This window comes from Perognathus longimembris, chromosome 13 (assembly GCF_023159225.1).
Source record: "Perognathus longimembris pacificus isolate PPM17 chromosome 13, ASM2315922v1, whole genome shotgun sequence".
Taxonomy (NCBI): domain Eukaryota; kingdom Metazoa; phylum Chordata; class Mammalia; order Rodentia; family Heteromyidae; genus Perognathus; species Perognathus longimembris.
The window spans coordinates 8,097,147-8,118,126 of NC_063173.1; the positions used below are offsets into that span (position 1 = coordinate 8,097,147).

The window sequence follows — 20,980 nt, forward strand, 5'->3', positions numbered from 1 at the left end:
TTTAAAAGCAACACCTCTTAGGGACTTATTTTGTCTGTGGCATGGAGAAAGCACATACTCACAAGGGCCAGGCCTGGACTGTCTCCTTTCCTAGGCAGCTCTTAAGAATTTGTCAAGTCATGTGCCAAAGCTCAGCTCTCCATTGCTAACAGGAGGAGGACCGCATGAGCAGTCTCAGATTACATGCTAGAAGTCGGGACTTGAGCATCAGCACATTGATTCTCCAGCTAATGGCTCTCTCCTTTAGCTGCTCTCCTCATTACTGTCTGTCAGCACACGCAAAGGCGGAGGGGAAATTACAATTAAAAATACTGTGGGAACTGAGGGCAGAGGTGTGTGAGATTATTTTCCTATTTCTGGTGCCTAGGTTTACAAAATGGACAGAAACGGGGGAGCTAAGAAACCACACAGGCAGATCTGCCTGCTTTGTTTGACCCCAAAGAATCTTTTTTAATGTGTCACTAGTCCTAAAGGTAGTGGCTATGGGCCAAGTGCTGATAGCTCCTTCTTGTAATCCTAGCTGCTCAGGAGGCTGAGATCCAGAAGATAGTAGTTCAATGCCAGCCTGGGCAGAAAAGTCCACGATAGTCTCTCAAGAACAACTAGGGGGGAAAAAAAGCAGGTCTGGAGATGTGGCTTAAGTGGTAGCCTGTCAGCCCAGCAAACTAGCAAGGGAGGTAAATATGAAATTCCTTTAAACTCCAGGACCATCAAGAAAAAAAGAAAATAGTCACTGCTAAGTAGAGTAATCTTAAGATTGAACAAAAAAGAGGCACAAAACATGGTCTTTGCTTAGTGTTGCATATTAACTAGCTGATGGACATTAGTTGCACAGTATGTTTATTTCTTAGACTTAGGTGCCCATTCATCATCTTTTACATTGAATATTTACTGTTTGTATCTAATTTTAAACCTCAAAGTTTAAATCTTTGGCATAATCTAATTGGTAGACAGGTAGAGAGGTATATTCAACTATACTCCATACAAATTTGTCAAAGTACAGTTTATTTTTTGGTCAAATAATAAATTCTTTATAACTACAGGGTTGTTGTTTTTTTGGCCAGTCCTGGGGCTTGGACTCAGGGCCTGAGCACTGTCCCTGGCTTCTTTTTGCTCAAGACTTGCACTCTACCACTTGAGCCACAGCACCACTTTCTGGCCTTTTTCTATATGTGTGGTGCTGAGGAATCAAACCCAGGGCTTCATATATGTGAGGCAAGCACTCTATCACTAGGCCGTATTCCCACGCCATAACTACAGTTTTGTATAGCGTCCACAAGAGATCCAACACCCAAGACCATGTTGCAACTCAAAGCCCACTGAAATCAGAAAGTGCTAACTTGATTTTAAGCAAAAACTCAAAAAGAACAGAGAGATAGCTAGGCACTGGTGGCTCATGCCTGTAATCTCAGTTACTCAAGAGGCTGAGATTGGAGGATCACGGAGGTGAAGCCAGCCCTGGCAGGAGAGTCTGTGAGACTCTTATCTCCAAATAATCACAGAAAAAGCTGGGAGTGGCTCAAGTGGTGGAGTATTAGCCTGGGGCAAAAGGAGCTCAGGAACAGTACCCAGGCCTAGAGTTAAAGCCCCAGGCAGGACCAGAAAAAAAAAAAAAAGAACAGAGATATGAACCAAAAGTCAATCACATACAGTAATAGCAAAGTAAGTAATAGATACATATATTAGATATATACCTCTTCTCTTAGTGAAATCACAAATTATTCTTCCAACATAAACACTAATAGGTGTTTTTAAAAACACTTCTCAGAATGAAATAGTTTTGCAAGCTGCAGGAACTCAGCAATGATGAGTGCTATGGTATGAGTGAGTTAGTTCTTCAGGACATTGGAACACAGTAGACTGGAAGAGTTAATCATTGTGAAGAAGGGCCTGCTACTCACTTCCTGGTATGCATTCATTTGCTTCTGGCTCCTGATCTGCTTTTTGATCTACTCAGGAGAGTAACATAGACAACAAAAACCATTTTAATAGAAGGGTTAAATAGACATGAAAGGAAAGCTCAAATGTCAGTTTTAGAACTGAAATGGCAGGACATATCTGACAGCTTTTTAGCTTGCTTCATCATATCCCAGTGTGACTCAATGAGCCTCTTTGCTGTCTCCTGCTTACTTAAAAATCTAAGTTCCAGCATTAAAGGGTGTGGTGGCGTGCCTTTAAGTTGCTAAACCAAAGCAGGAGCAAGGGCGGGAGCACCGGACAGGGACCAAGGAAGCCGAGATTCCATCCTCTGCTCTCCCGTTGACTGACTAGGATACAGGATCTCAGAAGAGTCACACAGTTCTCCAAGCTTTACTTACCTGTAAAATCAATATGGAAATCCTGCCTACTTTATTTTAATGAGGTAATTGAAATTGTGACATAAAAGTAAGGAATGATCGTCGAGGAACTTTATTTACTACATTTTGTATAGGAAAGCTCAGCGAGTATACATTTATATAGTTATAGTAAGAGCACGTTAGAAAAAAATGCAAAAACTAGCATACAAATATTATACATTTGCATACATTCAGAACTCGTCTCTATTAATTTTTTAAACTGAGCCAAGTAATAAATGGCCCACAGACAATCTTTGACATCTCTGCTCCTTAACATTCAGAATCAATTAATTCCACCCTTAGTCTATTCGTTATTATCTAAGCAGATCTCCTGCTCCTTGTTCTGGGACCTTTTCTTTTGACCTTAAGACGACTAGCTGTTTCCAGATATCTAAATGCTAAGACTTGAGACTCAAACACAGGATTAATTTAACCCAGGAACATGCATTACTCTTCCTTGTCTTCAAAAGGAGTCCCCGCAAGTCAGAGTAGTAAAAATCAACTCCTACTCACAGAAACACAATTTCCTATTTATAGCAACTCTTGCTTCCCCACGGGTCTCTGATGAGCTCCTCTGAACAGTATCACCAGCAAAAGCCTTAAGAATACAAACAGTACTAAATGCACCAAGTCCAAAGGCTTGGCTAAGTTTGGCATTATTGACTACCCAGTAGCAAATGAGATTCTTCTCTTTATCCATCATCACCATCCTCTAACTGCCCAAATCACCCCGGAACTTCATACACAAACAGACATGCAAATACATAAAGATATTTACCATCTTCAGCACTATGTACTAAATCTTCTGGCAGAATATCTACTCTGGCTCGATCTGTTCAGGAGAAATTAACAAACAAATGGTGAACACGGCAGAGCCTTGGCGAGGAAAGAACAAGGAGATGCTCCCTGGAAGCTCCGGGAGTTGGAAGCAATTAGCCCAGATGCAGTGAGGGGGTGCCACCAAGATGTCTTCCCCCAACTACTTTCTCTTTAGATGAGCTCCTGGAGCCAGAGCCATGGCGCAAGCTCCCCTGTCAGCCTCGGGGCAGCTCCCAGCAGCACACTGCTTGCTGCAGGCTGGCTCCCAAGGGTTAGAGGGTTAGCTCAGAGCAAGCAGGGAGCCGGCAGCAGGCGGAAGCGCAGGACCACAACAGCTTATCTCTTGTTCTGCAGAGGGTAAGATGCTAGCCATGACTAACACCTTCCCCAAACTATGGCCATTAACAAATACTTGTGTGTGTGCATCATCATTTGCATATGTCGCTGGGAGCCTTGCTTGGGAAGTCAACTGAAGAGCTGTAACTGGGGACCAGCTGCTAAGTGGAATCTTGGCAGGCTCGTGCGAGCGTGGTATCGGTATTTGGAAGGGAGTGTGCGAGAATACCCGTTAGCTGATGGTGATTTTTTTTTTAACCCTACACATTCCTGAGTACTTTAAAGCTGCACCATGGAAATAGCCCCATGCTTCTGAAGGCCAAGGGGTTTGCGAAGTTGAACAATTGGTGTTGAGGCTCCACCCCCTCCCACCCCAGGTTCATCACCAGCACAAGGCAGGATAATTAGGGCTGTACAACAAAGGACTGGACCAGCCTTCTCTGGAGGGGGTCAGCGGGGTGTGGGTGCTGACCACCGGTTGAGGAGGCTTTAGGTGACCTTTCTGGCTGGAAGGAGGTTGAAATGGGTGACCGTCAAGGTCCCTTCTAACTCTGAGATTTCAAGACCCTTGGGAGGGCTAGGACTGTGTTCCAAATTGGGAATCTTGTCTTCAGAACCTTGGTTGTCTCTGAATCTCAGATGCTTTTTTATGAAGTAGTTTTTCCTTTTTTTCTAATTAAACTCAGATTTATTTATTTCACTTTGGGAGGGGGGTAAATCTCCCTTGCAGATGTTGCAAAACCCAGCAATGATCAGCTAGCAACCCTATGCATTTGGCAAGTAGTTAACTTTTACTCAATACATTGTGATGATCTGTAACTCCAGGGACACATGGTTGACTTCAAAATAGTTCAGAAAAGGAAAACTCCCAGATGTCCTGTTTTCGAAGTCCACCCACCTGGCACCCAGTCCCAATATACATTATACTTTCTGCCTGTACATAAGAAATCCTTCACCAAGTGAAGCAACAGCCAGTGAAGCAAAGGACACCTAATGTATTGTGAATTCGTCCTTGTGTTTGTACTCACAGGATCCAAAAGAAAATGTGTGGCTAGAAAAGGCAGGCTGAGAGAGAAAAGAAAGCCCTTGAACCAAAGACTAATTTCACTTCGCAGCATGCAAAACTCATTAGACGCCCAACACTGACATATGTATATATATATATCACAGCTACTTCATAAATGCTGTTGGTAGAAGTCCATTAATGCTGCGTCCCAGGTATGCTATGTGATAGTAAGAACAAGGCTTTACCTCTCTGAGCTTCAGTTTTACAAGTTATACAACGGGTACAACAACAACTCTTCTCTCACTGGGTTGCCTGTATTAGTTAAATAAGGTCAACGGTGTATAATGCTTAGACAAATTTGGGCAGATACTGAATAAACCATTTGCAATTAGCGACCTCAATCCTTTAAGACTCGCTGTACTGGAGTAAACACTCAATTCAATCCAAGGGGACCTAGGCATCTAATAATCAAACTTCATACATTATCTTAAAAGTGAAGTTCAAGGCACTTAAGTGTAAGCCTCTTGAGCACACTGGGGAGAAGTTAACCCCTGCCTTTGGGGTCTCAGTGCAGGGCAACATGCGGGGAGACCACACAAGCGCACATAAGCAACGTGAAGCTTAGATGTGGTATGAACAGGGGGCAAACTTTATTCTCACTTGATGAATCTGATGAAATGTCTTCTAGACTTTTGGAAGGCATTTTCCTAGAAGCATTCTTTTCCAAAGTTTTCAAAACAGGACTGGGTTCTTCTTCTGAACCTGTTATAAGACAAAACCGGTGAACACTGCACAGTACAAAAGGAAAAACAACCTTGTCATAACCAGTGAATACTGAGATCGTAGGTTGAAAACAGAAATTAGGCATAAGTTCACAGAAGAAAAAAATAAAAGCTTTACACTATTAACATTCTCTCTAAAAATAATTTCCCTGGTCAGGAACTATCCCCAAACATAAACGTGACAGAAACAAGATTACCACGTTAATAGAAAAATCTTTTCCTAATTGTTTGCACCTCTCTATTTTAGGCACGTGATTTATTTTGCGCCAGTCTTTACATCTTCCCGCTTAATATTCTAGCTTTTGAAGACAGTAATGAAATGATTTTAGAAGCAGTAAAAAAGTTAGCTGGAAACCATAGAGGGCAGCGTTCCGATGTTCAACATCTGTACATAATCTGGTGGACAGATGGGTGTCTTTCCAGATCAGTAGATGCAGGCTTTCTGCATTTCATGACTTTGTTAAAATCTCAACAAAATGAGGGTAAATAAATGGGGTAGTCAATTTTTTTATTTGACCAAGGCATTCTGAAGGGGAAGGGGAAATACTATCATTTATTAATTCCGTTGTTCTCTAATAAGACGGCTTGAACCAAAAAGAGGAAACGAGGGACATAGTTTCAGAAACGAATAGGAACAGTCCTTAAATTAAGCACACTTAATTTTAAAATATCTAAATTTTCCTTAATTTTTCTTTTTGACAGTGCAAACTCTTATCATGCCTAAGCCTGCTTTGAGCATGGACATTTATTACTGTCTACTCTAAGTGCAACAACAATAACACTTGAAAAAATGTGCTGAATCAATAACTCATTCCATTAATGAATTCGTGAGTTTAAGAACCACTTTTCTAAACAATAATTTCCTGAAATGCATACCAGTTCTGCCTCATGTTGATATGCATGACACAGCAAATAGATTCTAAGATGAATTTGATTTGGGATGTTCAAGGTTAAATTTTAAGAGATATGTCCTTAAGAGAGAGAATGGCCAAGTAACAAAACAGACTGTCACATTGGAAACTGTGTATACTGGTATTAGAACTAGGAAAGTGAAAGGCAATACCAAAATCGAGAGATACAGGATAAAAAGACAAACGACTACAAAAGCAATGCTTGCAAAACTGTTTGGTGTAAATCAACTGAACAACTCATGGGGGGAGAGGGAAAGGGTGAGGGGGAGGGGGGAATGAGGAAGGAGGTAACAAACAGTACAAGAAATGTATCCAATGCCTAACGTATGAAACCGTAACCTCTCTGTACATCACTTTGACAATAAAAAAAATTATATAAAAAAAGAGATATGTCCTTAGTCCTTAGGGATTTTTACTTGCTAAAATGTACATAATCCCCCAGCATTTGCAAAAGCATTTGACCATAGAAACTCCTTTCTATGGGTTGGGAACATGGCTTAGTGGTAGAGTGCTTGCCTAGCATGCATGAAGCCCTGGGTTCAATTCCTCAGAACCACATAAACAGGAAAAAAACAAAAAGGCTGGAAGTGGCACTGTGGCTCAAGTGGTAGAGTGCTAGCCTTGAGCAAAAGAAGCTCAGGGGCAGTGCCAAAGGAACAGATTGAAATACTAGCTCACGTGTTGACTCAGCTACAGTAAACATATAAACACAGTAAACATGTAAGATCGCTCATCAAAATTAAGGTAACTTTGTAATGTTTCTTCCTTAATGCCCACCCTTCTTCTGCCAATTTGTCCTAAAAATGGTAATTTAGGTTAGAAGATACAAAACAAAGACTGTACCATTTTATCCTCTTATTGGCTCATAATGTTAAATTATCTCCTCTGGACTTTGTCTAGGTGACTGTTTAATATGATTTCTTATTTAGACATGCTTTTTGCTCTTTAATCAGAAATGTCTATATATTGTATGACTGCACACATTGGATGATGTCATCTATCTAAGGGCAAATTTACGAGGCTCCTACGGGGGGTTTATCCTAGTAACTCCCGGGACAGGATATTAAGAGGATACTTCAGTAGGACTCATGTTCTGGTACTTCATTTGACTTTTCTTTTCTTTTTTCAAGTTAGGTTTTTGTTTATTCTTTTAGGTTTCAGAGGTTCCATGGCTTTGGGGTGATCACAAATGCTGTGGTCTCTTGGAAACTGTGGCTGGCTCTTGTGTGCCACCATTTACCCACAGTTATTTTTCTTTTTAAAGTAACATTTGTGGGGCCAGGAATGTGGCTTCGCAGTAGAGTGCCTGCCTCGTATACATGAAGCCCTGGGTTCGATTCCTCAGCACCACATACACAGAAAAAGCCAGAAGTGGGGTTGTGGCTCAAGTGGCAGAGTGCTTGTCTTGAGCAAAAGGAAGCCAGGGACAGTGCTCAGGCCCTGAGTTCAAGCCCCAGGACTGGCAAAAAAACAAACAAAAGTAACATTTGTTAAAAAGACTTCATCATAACTAATTAGGATTGAAGGTGGATTCTTTGCTCAGTGTTCAAGAAGAGACACTCCAGCTACTACACGCAGTAAGGCTTATCTATTTTCATTGAGACTGTAGTCTATTAAACTACAAGGAAGGAGATTAACAGCAGCTGTTGTGCAACTTTGGTTAAATAGTCCCAGCCAGAGAGTATCCTATATGATTTCATCACTGTTCATTCAGGCAATTCCTTATTCTAATTTGCTTTGGGATTTCTCTATCAAAAACAAAACAAAAACAAAAAACACGAAAAAGCAAAAACCCCAAGAGATGATTAGAATAGTGAACAAAGACAAACTTTATGCTTTGTAGTCTAGTAGAAACAACCACCCTTGGGTCCACGTGGGTGAATGTGAGTGTGGATAAAAATTAACAATGCACCACACCAGGCTATTTATTAGGTGGACTCAGGTGAATTCATTTGACCAAAATCATATTCTAGAAGAGGAAGAGTCTGAAGATACCTGGAAGTGAGAGAGAAGGAATGGAAGCAAAAAGAATACCACAGCACAAAGTATTGGAGGGAAGGAAGGCTCTGCTTTATACTTTGTCCTGGATAATTAGTCCAAATTGCAGTGAACCACTGCTCTTAATGGGGAATGTGTGCTCTTTGGCACTACTTTCTTAACTCTGACTAGAGATTTCACTTAATCTACCTGTTAAGAGATTTCGTTATTTCCAGGAGGAACTTCACAGTGAAAGGTGCGTTCTAAACCCAAAAGAAAAATTTTAAATACTAAAAATTCCACAGGTAGATTATTGAGAAATAAGGTGAGACTCTGAAACAGTCTTGTAGGAAAGCTGTCTCTAGGTAATTCACCTGAGTAAAGAATATAAATGAATTTTTTAAAGAAGAAAGGCTCAGGAGAACTACAATGAGAAGGAGCATGTAGCACTAGTGGGATGATCAAGCTAACCAATTTTTAAAGTATTCTTTACATCGGAATTTCATAAAGCAGACTTATAGCGGATTAAAAAATTCCAAAATGCTCACTGGAAGTGCTTCTCCAGCTTTCTGCATTAGAACCGGTGTTCCTTCCTGAAAAGTCAGAGTCGGAGCAATCGCCCTTTTCGCGCTCTTTGTCTTGTCTCTTATATGGAGAGGATAGTATCAGTTCAACGTCACTTGCTTTTGCAGAGTTCTCTTTGTTTGTCAAGAGAGGCACAGGTTGCTCATTTCTGGACCCACTAATGACTTTAGAAGCCTTTTCAAAGCCAGGTTCCTGGAAAGGCCCGTGTCCCCTGTCCCTGGCCCCTGGGGGTCTCGTCGTTTTAGTGGCCCCTGTTTCATAGTCCTTGTGAAGTTGAGAGCTTCCAGGACTTTCTCTCTTGCTTGCAGAACCACAACCATCTCCCAGGAAATCAGCCACCGCTTCCACTCCTCCAGAGAGTTTATCACACTGCTTGACTTGGGATTCCAGATCCTTCGTTTTATCCTTCATTTTAGAGGCTCCCGGGGCTGCCCATAAAAAATGGGGCATTGTCCCCAAGACTCTGGACTGCTCTGATGGTGAGGGCTCCTCCCGAGGAGACTCTTCCTCCACCAACATCTGGAGCAGATGAGGAGGAGCTCCAGCTAGTTCCTGAAGAAGTTTCTCCAGCCCAGTATCGAAAGCGCTCTCGGTGACTGCGGGAGCCTCTGTCTTTTCTACTGTTTCTTGCACTTCCTCAGGACAGATTTCAGAAGCGATCTGCCTGTCAGCACTACCTGTTATCTCTGATGAAGAAAGCGGCTCTGTTTCCTTTCCGTGTGTGGGCAGGGGGGTTTCTAGGGTTTCCTTCAGGAGTTTTTCTAAGCCAGTGCTGGATTCACGGCAGCACTCCGATGCGGGTTGAGTCAATGTTTGCCTCACCATCTCTGCCTCTTCCTGAGGTCGCGCTATGTCATCCTGAACCACAGTGGGAACAGATGAGCAAATGAGCTGTTCTGATGGAGACATTTGGGTAGCTACGTAAGATCTGTATTCACAAGGTTTATCAGCAACTTCTCGGGAGGAATTAGGAACACCTCCGTCCCCTGTAGCCCTCGGTGGGGTCACCCTCAGAGGACTTGGGGAGCTACCTGCTAGTTGTACTCCTTCAGGAAATTCTGCCTTCACTTCTCCAGGACCTAATTCCTTCTCAGGTGGAGAATGTACACAAACCTCTTCCAGTAGCCTCTGTAATGTATTATTTACATCATCTAATACAGGTTTGGATGGAAGAATGACTTGCTCTATGGTCTCTGACATTTCCCTTCGGAAGGGCAGTGCTCTAGCGTAGGGAGCAAGATGAGCATCACAGGTAAAAGGCTCATCTTTTGCAGAGTTGGTCTCATCCTCAAAAGAATGCTTTCTTTGAGGAGGGGATGCTTGCCCCAGCAGAGGGGGGCCTTTCTCAGCCATCTGAAGCAAGATTTCCCCAGGGAACTGGCACTCACCATGACCAGCCCTCCCGGTGATGGCTACACCTCCCAATGTCACAGTCTTTTCTGGAAAAGGAGCTATGATCTCTCTCAGATAGGCTGATGTGTTGGGATCCCGCTTTATTCCCTTTTCCTCTTCAGGCTGAGCGTTGGTCCTAGTGGTAATAGGTTCCAAGGTGTTTTGCAAGGGAGAGTGTGAAGTTCCAGTTGCTTCTTTCAGAAGTTTGTCTAGACTAGCAGCCAAAGTGTCCCATGTGAACTTTGGAGGGGCTACTGTTTTGTCTACATGCTCCTTGACAATCTCTTTAATAGTGACCTCCTTGGGTCCTTTGGGGTCTTCCTCAATGTGAGGGTAATGTGCCTTTTGAGTCCTATTTTCAGAAATATCTGGTTTGAGTTCGAATTTTCCACGAACTTTTCCATCAAAAGATTGGATTGGCGGCAATGAAGCATCAGGGCAGAGCTGCTGTAAACTGTCATGAAAAGTGACTTTGTTGTCAGTAGACAACACTCTCGTTTTCACTCTGGATTCTTCAGTCTCTTGAGTTGAGTGGTCCTTTCCCTCCTTGAGCACTGGAGTGAGCAACCATTCCGTATTCTTTTCCACATTTTCCTTGGATGGCTCATTTCCTGCCACCTGATGAGCAGACATTCTTAGTGGTTTCAACAGAAGTGTGGTTTCATCTGGTAGCACCTGGAGCGTGCACTTTGAGTTTAATTTCTTCATTTCCTCTCTTGCCATAAGGTTTTTATGGCTTAAAAGTGTTTCTACTTCGGGAACATTTTTTCCCGATGATTTAATGTCATTGAATTCTTTGTGTTTCTGGTGATTACAAAGTATAGGTTTTGTAAGGTCCATAGTGTTCTCAAAATTATCCTTACTGTGTGCTCCTAAGTCCCAAAATTTTCTCAGATTCTCAAACTGTGAGTGATTATAGACTTGCTGGGTGTTGGGCTCATCAATTCGTTCCCGTAGGGACATCACTTTAAAGTTGGCATTCGATTCGCCAATTGGAGGTCTGTTTTTCTCCAAAGGAGTCTGCCTTTCACTCTCAGTATTCTCAGGGCTCAGGAGTGGTGGCATAGAACACCGGTTGTCTTCAATGGCCAGTTGTTTCACAGGCTCACACGTCATTTTTGGAAACACAGACAACGTTTCTGATTGGTCAGCAGAATGAGAGTCTTTGGCTGGACCTGGTAATTGGGGCCTGGACGCTTCGGATTGATTTGAGGAATCAAAACTGGAGACAGGGGGCACTTGGCCATCGTCATCAAGCACCACTCGCTTGGCAGTGACCGGGCAGTATTCATTCATGGCCACGGCCCTGCCCCGTGACTTCAAAGGCTGGCATATCTTAGCACAAGGCTGTTCCTGGCTACTTGAAGGTACGGGCTCTTGATGAGTTAACTTAGCCCCAGCTTTCTCTCCTTCCCAAAAAGATATCCTTTCACTCACTCGTACGTATTTCTCTCTTTGTACTCGCTTCTTGGGGTCCTCCCTAGCATCTTGCCAAGGAGACCCACCGCCGGCAGCCCCAGGAGATACCTCTCTAGTCCCTGTTTCAAAGGAAGCCTTAAGGATGGAACTATTACCTTTTATGCTTTTTAACTCTGCTTCCACATCATCTTTCAAATCTGGTTTGGGGACAACTGTCCTTGAGTGAGCGTTCACTTCTGTGTTTGCTCTATGTTTTTCTTGGACAGGAAGTTTGAGTTCTTCTTCGCCCAAGCTGCCACTATTCCTAGCGCTGCGTGGCGCTTGCACTTGAGTATCAGATGTTCTGGGAGCGCGATAGGAGTCATCACCGGCTGCCGTAGGCTCCCCAGTTCCTTTTCCTGTGCTTATTGCATTTGGGCGCAAGTCCGCATTTTCACTTCCTTGACTTGGAGGACCATAGCTTTCAAATGGTCTCCTCAGACTTTCTGAGGCGGCGTGCTGGGATAAGCTCATAGATCTGCCTTTGTTATTCACATCATTATCTTTGCAGCTTTTGGAAAACAGCCTGTCTCCCTCTCCTCGAAGTGGGAAGTCAGATCTCACGGGCTTCAGTGTAACTTCGGCAAGTGACGAGGCCTTTGAGTCATTTTCTTTTAGACTTCCGTCATCTGTCTCCAAGGCAACAGTACCCCTCAGCGTTGAGTCTGTTGTTTCTTTGGACTCTATTCCTTGGGAATGTTGGAGGGCTGAGCTACTATCATCTGAGTGAGAACTTCGGTTAAACCAGTCTAGAACTTTAGATATGGAATCATCCGTCGTCTTCCTTGTCTCACTGACATACGAACCAGAATGCAAAGATGTCTTAGCCGAGAGAAGAGGGAGCTTACCTTGCTGATGGTCTCTAGAACTGGGATCCAGAACCTGAGCTGGATCAGGCTCAGCATAATGTGATAGGTCACCTGCAACATGGAAATGCTTTTGTAAATAAGAGAATACTTAAGGGATTGTCCAGTCATTCACATTCTCTTTTGTAAAAGGTACTTGCGTTTGCACTTTCCACGGGCCTGTTTGTAGCAGTATTTTTCAGGGGTTATGCGATAAGCCATTCTAAGTAGGCATTTCCAAAAAGGACTCTATAAAGTAAAGACAGGCGAATGTAGACTCATGAGAGTAGTGTGTAGACCTAGTCAGGTCATTTCTAGGAAGTCCTTGGCGTCTCTTAAAAATTCTTGTGGATTTTATATTCTGCTCCATGTTATGCTTTAAACATGAACCTCTCCAAGCTTAAATCTCTATAGAGACCTTACACTCCAGGAAGATACAGCACGCTGACTCCAAGACTTCCCTCATCTCCTGGCACAGGGCCTTAAATGCTAGAGGGGTTTGTTGCCGCGTTGGAAGAGCACAGGACCTTAAACGCTAGAGGGGGTTTGTTACCAAGTTCGAAGAGCACAGTCTTACACGATTTCAGGAGTTAGTACAACAACTTTTACGTAAGACTGAACAATTCCTCCAGAACACCTAAATGAGGATATTTGCAATGTTGAGTCTTAGCCCTGATATAGGGATCCAGGACTTCTGTACACAGTGCCAGAGATGGCTCATAAAGAATTCAGCTGTTCCTATTTGTTATGCACACTGGCGTTTTAGAACCCAGATTTGAACAGGCCCTCTATGTGCCCCATTTCCTTTCTACCTTTTTTTTTTTTCTTTCATATTAGCTATTTCTGTGAACCCAGTGAGGACTGACATAGAATGTGATTCCCTACCCCGCGTCCGGACGTCAGCCAACCCAGGTAAGTCTAGGCGACTAGAGAAGGGTATTTGTACTCTTTCTTTTTTTTTTTTTTTTTTTTTTTTTTGGCCAGTCCTGGGCCTTGGACTCAGGGCCTGAGCACTGTCCCTGGCTTCTTCCCGCTCAAGGCTAGCACTCTGCCACTTGAGCCACAGCGCCGCTTCTGGCCGTTTTCTGTATATGTGGTGCTGGGGAATCGAACCTAGGGCCTCGTGTATCCGAGGCAGGCACTCTTGCCACTAGGCTATATCCCCAGCCCTATTTGTACTCTTTCTGAAGGTTCCACAAAGCAGAGTCCTTGCTGAGCCTGAAACATCGTCATGAATGCTATCTGATCTCTAATTTTAATAATCAACTCTGCCTAGAGATAAAATGACCAAGAGTTTGTAAGATAACTGGCACATAGTTGCTACTTGTTTTCTTCTGTAAGCATCCTTCCTTAAGGATATACATGTCTGTTTAGACATTGATGATGAAAAGAACTGTGGTATACTATTGATTTTTAAAAAGTTTAGGCAGTACAAATGCAATTTATAAATTATATATCTGCCTATCAGTTTTTGGATCTACAGCCAAGTGTTAGTAGTGGAAGTTCTTACATTAAAAAGAATATCTTGAGCTGGGAATGTGGCTTAGTCGTAGAGTGCTTGCCTAGCATGCATAAAGCACTGGATTCAATTCCCCAGCACCACATAAACAGAAAAAGCCAGAAGTGGCGCTGTGGCTCATATGGTAGAGTGCTAGCCTTGAGCAAAAAGAAGCCAGGGACAGGGCTCAAGCCCTGAGTCCAAGCCCCAGGACTGGCCAATCATCATCATCATCATCATCTTATTGACAATAAAATTAAATTTAAAAAGAAAAAAATAATATCTTTTTGTCTTATCTTTTTCTCAGTATAAGATTGAGTATGATATTGGCTGCCGTGAAGCTCAGAACTAAAGATAAACCCTTATGATTCATACCCTTAAAGTTTAGATTTTTGGTCCTAATCATTTTTGGTTTGAGGATTTTTGTGTGCAATATTAGTGCTTGAACTAAGGGCTTCACACACTTGATCAGAATTCTTGCTTATAGCTGGCTATGTACTACTTGAGCCAGGCCTTCTCCAGTCCTGCATTTTTCTGCTGGTCCTAGGGCTTGAATTCAGGGCCTGGGAGCTACCCCTGAGCTTTTGTGCTCAAAGCTAAAACTATACCACTTGAGCCACAGCTCCACTCCATATTTTTACTTTTTACAGGTTGAACTAGTGAGTAGATGGAGGAAAGCACAACAGTCTCATTTCAACGATATTCTGTAAAAACCTGAAATGTTTCTTCCAGCTAGCTAGATGTGTCAATGCACAGGCAAGTACTTTGCTTTTGCCACTGGCATAGAGCCCGTAATAGTACAAGGGGCACAAGAAATTAAAACTCTGCCCTTTGCTCTACTAAAGGTTTGGTCCAGAAGTTTGTAAGCGGTGTTCCTGCCTATTCTGCAAACGCAGCTTTGTCGTGGACATGCTCTTCAAAGGGGAAGGCTGCTTCTTATGCCTTATCACATGATAGGACTTTCTTATGGCAGACCTGTGCAAACCTTCCATGCGATAGGCTGTACCGTGCTCCTCTCCCCCAAATACAGGATGGGAAACAAACACTACACCAGTAATGACGACCTAGTTTTAAAACCGTAAATGTGGTCTCTAGTCCTAGATGTGTGGTGTATACTTTTGTGTGTTGATGTGTAGGGGTCAGTGACTCCATGGTCTTGGGAGTCTGTCTTGCTGTTTGTGGAGGGGCAAATGTTACTAAGTCAATAACGGCTTTTTGTTTCCAGCGAGTCAAGTGGGAGCGGCCCAAAGAGAACAGTGAAAGAACGAAGGCGCAAGCTTTCCTAGTGAGGAGCCAACAGGGTTTGTACCCATTGTTTACCAGATGTAAAATCTGTGCATGGCTCTTTTTGTTATTGCTTAGTAATTGTCAGAGAAGAATAGATGAGGAAAAGTCTCAGCTTTCTGGAACAGTTGTTTCAAAGGAACGTAGCTGCGAGTGAACGCTGACTAGCCTAGCCTATTGAAAACACCCTGTCCTTCATAATCTTCCCCCTGTCCTGCAGTCCTCCCTGTAGAGGAACCGTGTTGTTGTATTCATTTTTTAGATCTATTTATTCATTTAGTATCACTTTGGTTATTTCCCCCACTTGACAGGTAAGACAATGGTGGCAGAGAGTTCTTGGCCACATTGTTGTATTCTAATAACTCACTGTGATTTATAATAAACCAACGGTGTCATTCTCTTGTGCACTTTGTCAAACCTTTTTGGGGACTTTAATAAACTCAGTAAATTTGCTGGCTGCCCCAGGGATCTGCTAGGAATTTATATATTGCATAGTATTTTCCATTTCAGTTTGACATGTAGAATCATTTTTAATTTATGGCAATTGACAGTCCTAACAGCTCAGCTAATTCGAAATGAACAATCTTGCTATATAAAAGGAACAATGGTGTTTGTGTTCAGTAAATGTTTAAAAACACAAACAAACAAAAGTCAGGCCACACAAAGCTAGGTATGGTGGTGCGTGCCTGTAATTCCAGCAATATGATCAGAAGAAGAAAACCAAAGAGAGAATTGTGGTCCTAAGCAACTGTAGGCAAAAATTCTGCTACCTCTCACAGATAGCTTTCATGACTCATGGGGCCCAGCACTCAAACGCTTATTAAAACAAAATCAACACAAAGACATAAATGCACAATTATAGAGGCAGCCAGGTTAAAAAACAAACAAACAGGTGCTGTTTCAAAACAAGGAAAAGTTTGGAAATATTTTTCTATTACTTATAACAAATGGAAATATTACCAAAGAAATTCTCTTTTCATCCTTTGAATAAATATTTTAGAAAGCACTATGCAGTTATTTGCTAATGTTTGATCAAGCATCAATAATTTCCTTTAACATGAGTTCTCTTATTTCTGGAAGAAATATGTGCTATTCTTTAATTTTTCAAAGAAGATTGAGCAAAAGTAAAACAAAATTCACCCAATCGCCTAATACTGACTAATAAAATTGTCCTGAATATATCTATATAAATAAAATGTGTGTGTGTGCGCGCACACACACACGCACACACACACGTGCATGCACATTATGGTGTGGGATATACCTCCATGTATGAACACTTGCCTAGCATGTGCAAGGCCCTAGGTTTGGTCCTGCATCTACACCATAGGGTTGTAGACTTATTGAACATGAGACAGAATACACAGCATTATTTTTCCCATTGCTTTTGCCTTTCTTTTAATCATAAGAATAATGCAGTCATAATGTAATCATGTAAGAATGAGAAAGTAGTTTGAAGGGCTGGACATCTGGTCAAGTGGCAGCACTTGTCTAGCAAGTATAAGACCCTGAATTCAGTCCCTAGTACAGACAGACAGACAGACAGACAGACAGACAGAGACAGAAAGAGATAGAGAGGGAAGCAGGAAAAGCAGTACCTTCATTTTCTCTCAACTCACACCACCTGAGGGAGAAAGGGCCTTCAGAACTGTTAAAAGTCAAAGAACAAATGGTTGGAGACACAAATGGCTGGAGTGCCTGGGCAGGCTGAAATCTGGGGTTTATCACAGTAAACACTCAAAGTCTAGTTTCCATTATCTGAGGCAAGAAAGTGAAGCTTCTCTTGAGGTTACAAGAGAAATCAAAATAGTAATTTATACATGTACACTACTCGTGAACTTGCTTTAGGTGAGTAATAATATATAGTCTACTCTTTACAAAGCTCTTCCCGTTTCTTTCACTCTTACTATATTTAGACTCCTTCATGTAACTCACAGCATAGTAATAATTGATAGGGTTACTTGTGTAGAGTTAAGCAGAGCTCATATTAAACCAAGACAGAAACTGCTGTCCTGGTTCTTTTTGTAATACTGGGGACAAAGTAAAGCCTCAGGACCTCCAATGGCATCTGTCTGAATCTTAGCTAGAATGCTTAGGAGGGAAATTGTTCATCTGTGGGGATGACTGGCCTTGCTATTCCAAGCTTCCTAGATCTGTCCTTATAATTTGGTAGCAATAACTCTCTTACCAGCAGGGTTTGGGGGCAATTCTGATTGAAGCCTTGTGAATTCTGGGGATTCATCTTGGTGTTCACTGCTGGTGGGTAAATCCTCAATGGATGGCGCTCTTGTTTTCCAAACTTCTGAGTAAGAGTGGAATCCATGATTTGGATCAGAACCAGATGTCACTGGTGGTTGTGTTTCATTTTTTGTCACACTTGAACTTGATCTCGACTCATGAAAAGGCAAAACTTTTCTGTGAGATGGCGTCAGGTCCTCCAGAAATTCATCTATGTCCTCTCTCCCTTCTGTTCCATTCTTCATCTTGTCAGATTCTAAAACACTAAATTCTCCCACTTCCCTGCCATGGATGAGTCCAGAACTCTGGGGCAGTTCATCTGTAACTGCGGAGAATCTCACATGCTTTAAGGGCTCCAGTGAGCAAGAGGAAGAATCATCTTCTAAAGATAGGTCCTGCTCAGCAATTCTCTCATGGATGGTTGGGGCAGGTGACACAATTTTGCTCCGAGGTTCAAAGGTGTGATGTAGGTGAAGAGTTTCTGAGTCTGTGCTGCTGGAACTAGAATTGCGTTTGAGAATCCCTCTTGGAGCTGCTCTGGCATTCAGGGAGTCTGCCCTGTGTCTGGGAAAAGGCTGGTTATCATCTTGCTTAGAATCATTTGATTTGTAGATCAGTTTTCTGGCTTTAGGGACTGGAGCTTGGACTTGAACCTCACTCACGGGCCCTTCTGGCATGGGCTGCTTTGGCTTCTCTAACATTTGGCTTGAAATACCTTGGGGAGATGGCTTTCCTTTTGACTTGAACAATTCACCTGAAAGTTAAAACATATGAAGACATACTATATTCATTAGAAAGCAACTCTACAATTTAAAACCCTTTTAAATTTAGCCCATATTTAGTTAAAAAATACTATAATATTAAAGATAGTAAAGTAGGTAGCATAAATGCAGACCTCATAAGAAAAACCTTTCAAAACCGATAAGCTGGGGTTGGAGGCATAGCTTAGGTGATAGTGTCAGCCAGTGAGCAAGAGCATCAGATCAAGAGTTTCAATTCTGAAAAAATCATAAGCAGAGGCATAGAGGTTTTTGTTTTTTTTTAGGATAATGAAATGACTCTTTAGACTCCTACAGTGGTAAATACATATCGCACCCTTTCCCCAAACCTATGCAGTATATAACACCAGTAGTAGTGATCTTTTCTAGAGACTAGAGACTGTGGTGATAGAAATGTCAGAAGGAGCTCCTCAGTTACAGCAACCATATCCGATGGAGATGTTATAATGGGAGCGGCTAGACCTGTGTGGCGATATGAATGCACATGGAAGTGGTACTCAGGAGACACCATGTTGAAAATGAACTATACAGCTTGTCGGAAGGGATGGGAGGGGAAAACCAGGAGAGAGCAAAGGAAAGGGTAACCTTGCCCAAAAAGAAATTTACCCATTACCTGATATATAACTGTAAACTCTCTGTACATTACCTTTACAATAACAATAAAAAATTTAAACACTAAAAAAGAGTGAGTATGGGTAATGTGTAGACTTTTTGCTCAATAGTGTTGTGAGCCTACTGCTCTAAAAAAATAAAGTCTACTAAAAAAACTCATTTAATTGCACTGCAGATAGATTGCCCATTTAAGATAATTGGTTTGAAATTCACTGGTGGTATTCGTTAGGAAAGGGTCCTCATGGTGTAACTCCTGTGAACAACTAATGAATATCAGAAGACAGAAACATGTTGGGCAGGGGACAACGGTATGGGGAACACAAATGAAGGGAGGAAAGGTGAGCAAATGCAATCATCATATTTAATGTTCAGTGTGGAGGGAAAGAGAAGTGTAACCTCTTTGTACAATAAGTAAATTTAAAAAGAAAGAGAAGATTGTGCTTGGCTGGGCACTGGTGGTTCATCACTCAATCCTAGCTACTTAGGCTCCTGACAACTGAGGATCATAGTTCAAAGCCAGCCCAAGCAGAAAAGTTTGTGAGACTCTATCTCCAATTAACAGCAAAAAGTCAACTGGAGGTAGGGTTCAAGTGGTAGAACAAAAGCCATGAGTTTAAGTTCAAAGCCGGGTATGAGCATACACTGTTTTAATTTACTTTGTAGCATTTTATACTCAATACAAAAAGGTTTTGTAAAAAGACATGTGGATCAGGAAAATGTGGTCCATATACACAATGGAATTCTAGGCCTCTATCAGAAAGAATGACATTGCCCATTCATAAGGAAATGGAAGGACTTGGAAAAAATTATGCTAAGTGAAGTGAGCCAGACCCAAAGAAACATGGACTCTATGGTTTCCCTCATTAGTAATAATTAGTACATGTTTATGTTAGTCATAGCAGAGGATCACAGTAGCCCAATAGCTATGCCCTTATGAACACATAAGATGATGCTAAGCAAAATGAACTCCACATTATGGAAACAACTGTTAGATCACTGTTGTAATTATTTTCAACATGCCATGTGAAACCGTACCCTTTTTTTTAAAAATTTTTTCTCTCGTATTTCCTTCCTGTGGTTATACCCCTGCTATCACTGTATCTCATCTGAGTACCCTGCATACTGTTTATATGTGCATTAGACCTAGGGAAGGGAAAGGGAATACCAAAATTGAGAGACAAAGGATAAAAAGACAAAGCATTCCAAAAGCAATACTTAACAAAACCATTTGGTGTAAACCAACTGTACAATTTATGAAGGGGAGAGGGAAGGGGGGAGTGGGGAGGCAGGGGGAAAATGAGGGAGAAGGTAACAAGTTGAATAAGAAGTGTCCTCACTGCCTTACATATGAAACTGTACTTCGCATTGACAATAAAGAAACTTTTAAAGAAAGAAAAAAGAGTTAAAGAGAAAGTTTCTTAATTAGGCACCAATGGCTCACGCCTGTAATCCTAGCTACTCCAGAGGCTGAGATTGAGGCTTGCAGTTCAAAGCCAGACCTGGCAGGAAAGTCTGTGAGACTCTTATCTCCAATTAACCACCAGAAAACTGGAAGTGGTGCTGTGGCTCAAGTGGTAGAACACTAGCCTTTTTTTTTTTTTTTTCTGCCAGTTCTGGGGCCTGAACTCAGGGTCTGAGCACTGTCCCTGGCTTCTTTTTGCTCAAGGCTAGCACTCTACCTCTTGAGCCACAGCACCACTTCTGGCTTTTTCTATATACGTGGTGCTGAGGAATTGAACCCAGGGCTTCATGTATACGAGATGAGCACCTTACCCCTAGGCCATATTCCCAGCCCCAGAACACTAGCCTTGAGCTAAAGAGCTCAGAATCAGCGCTCAGGCCCAGAGTTCAAGCCCTAAGACCAACACACACACACACACACACACACACACACACACACACACACACACACACAAAATATGTACTATACAGTGTCCTTAGTGGAAAATATATTCATGTTAATTGAATATATGTTAACAGAATAATTGAAACCCTTCACCATATTGCTCATTTTCTACCCCTTGGCTGACTTCTCACAGTTCTTTTAAAGAGACTAAATTACCTACTATTTCCTTTTAATGGTTTGTAAGAACTATAAAATTCCCTTAGAGGCAAATTCAAA

The 20,980-nt window shown here is 42.1% G+C and overlaps 1 protein-coding gene across 12 annotated transcripts in view; it reads right to left on the bottom strand.

Moving 5' to 3' along the window:
• Window positions 1–20,980, bottom strand: part of Sytl2 (synaptotagmin like 2) — a 63,524-nt gene that overhangs the window by 18,299 nt on the left and 24,245 nt on the right. For 2 of the 12 annotated variants that reach the window (XM_048359357.1, XM_048359355.1), the window contains exons 6-10: window positions 17,418–18,221; window positions 12,451–12,522; window positions 5,158–5,259; window positions 3,115–3,168; window positions 1,902–1,949 (exon numbers count right to left, since the gene is read on the bottom strand). In XM_048359357.1, coding sequence (XP_048215314.1) covers window positions 1,902–1,949; window positions 3,115–3,168; window positions 5,158–5,259; window positions 12,451–12,522; window positions 17,418–18,221 — 1,080 coding nt within the window. Of the gene's footprint in view, window positions 1–1,901; window positions 1,953–3,114; window positions 3,169–3,319; window positions 3,533–3,567; window positions 5,117–5,157; window positions 5,260–8,715; window positions 12,523–17,417; window positions 18,222–20,980 lie in introns of those variants that run through there. The other 10 variants (XM_048359353.1, XM_048359350.1, XM_048359352.1 and 7 more) reach the window with 8 other exon arrangements.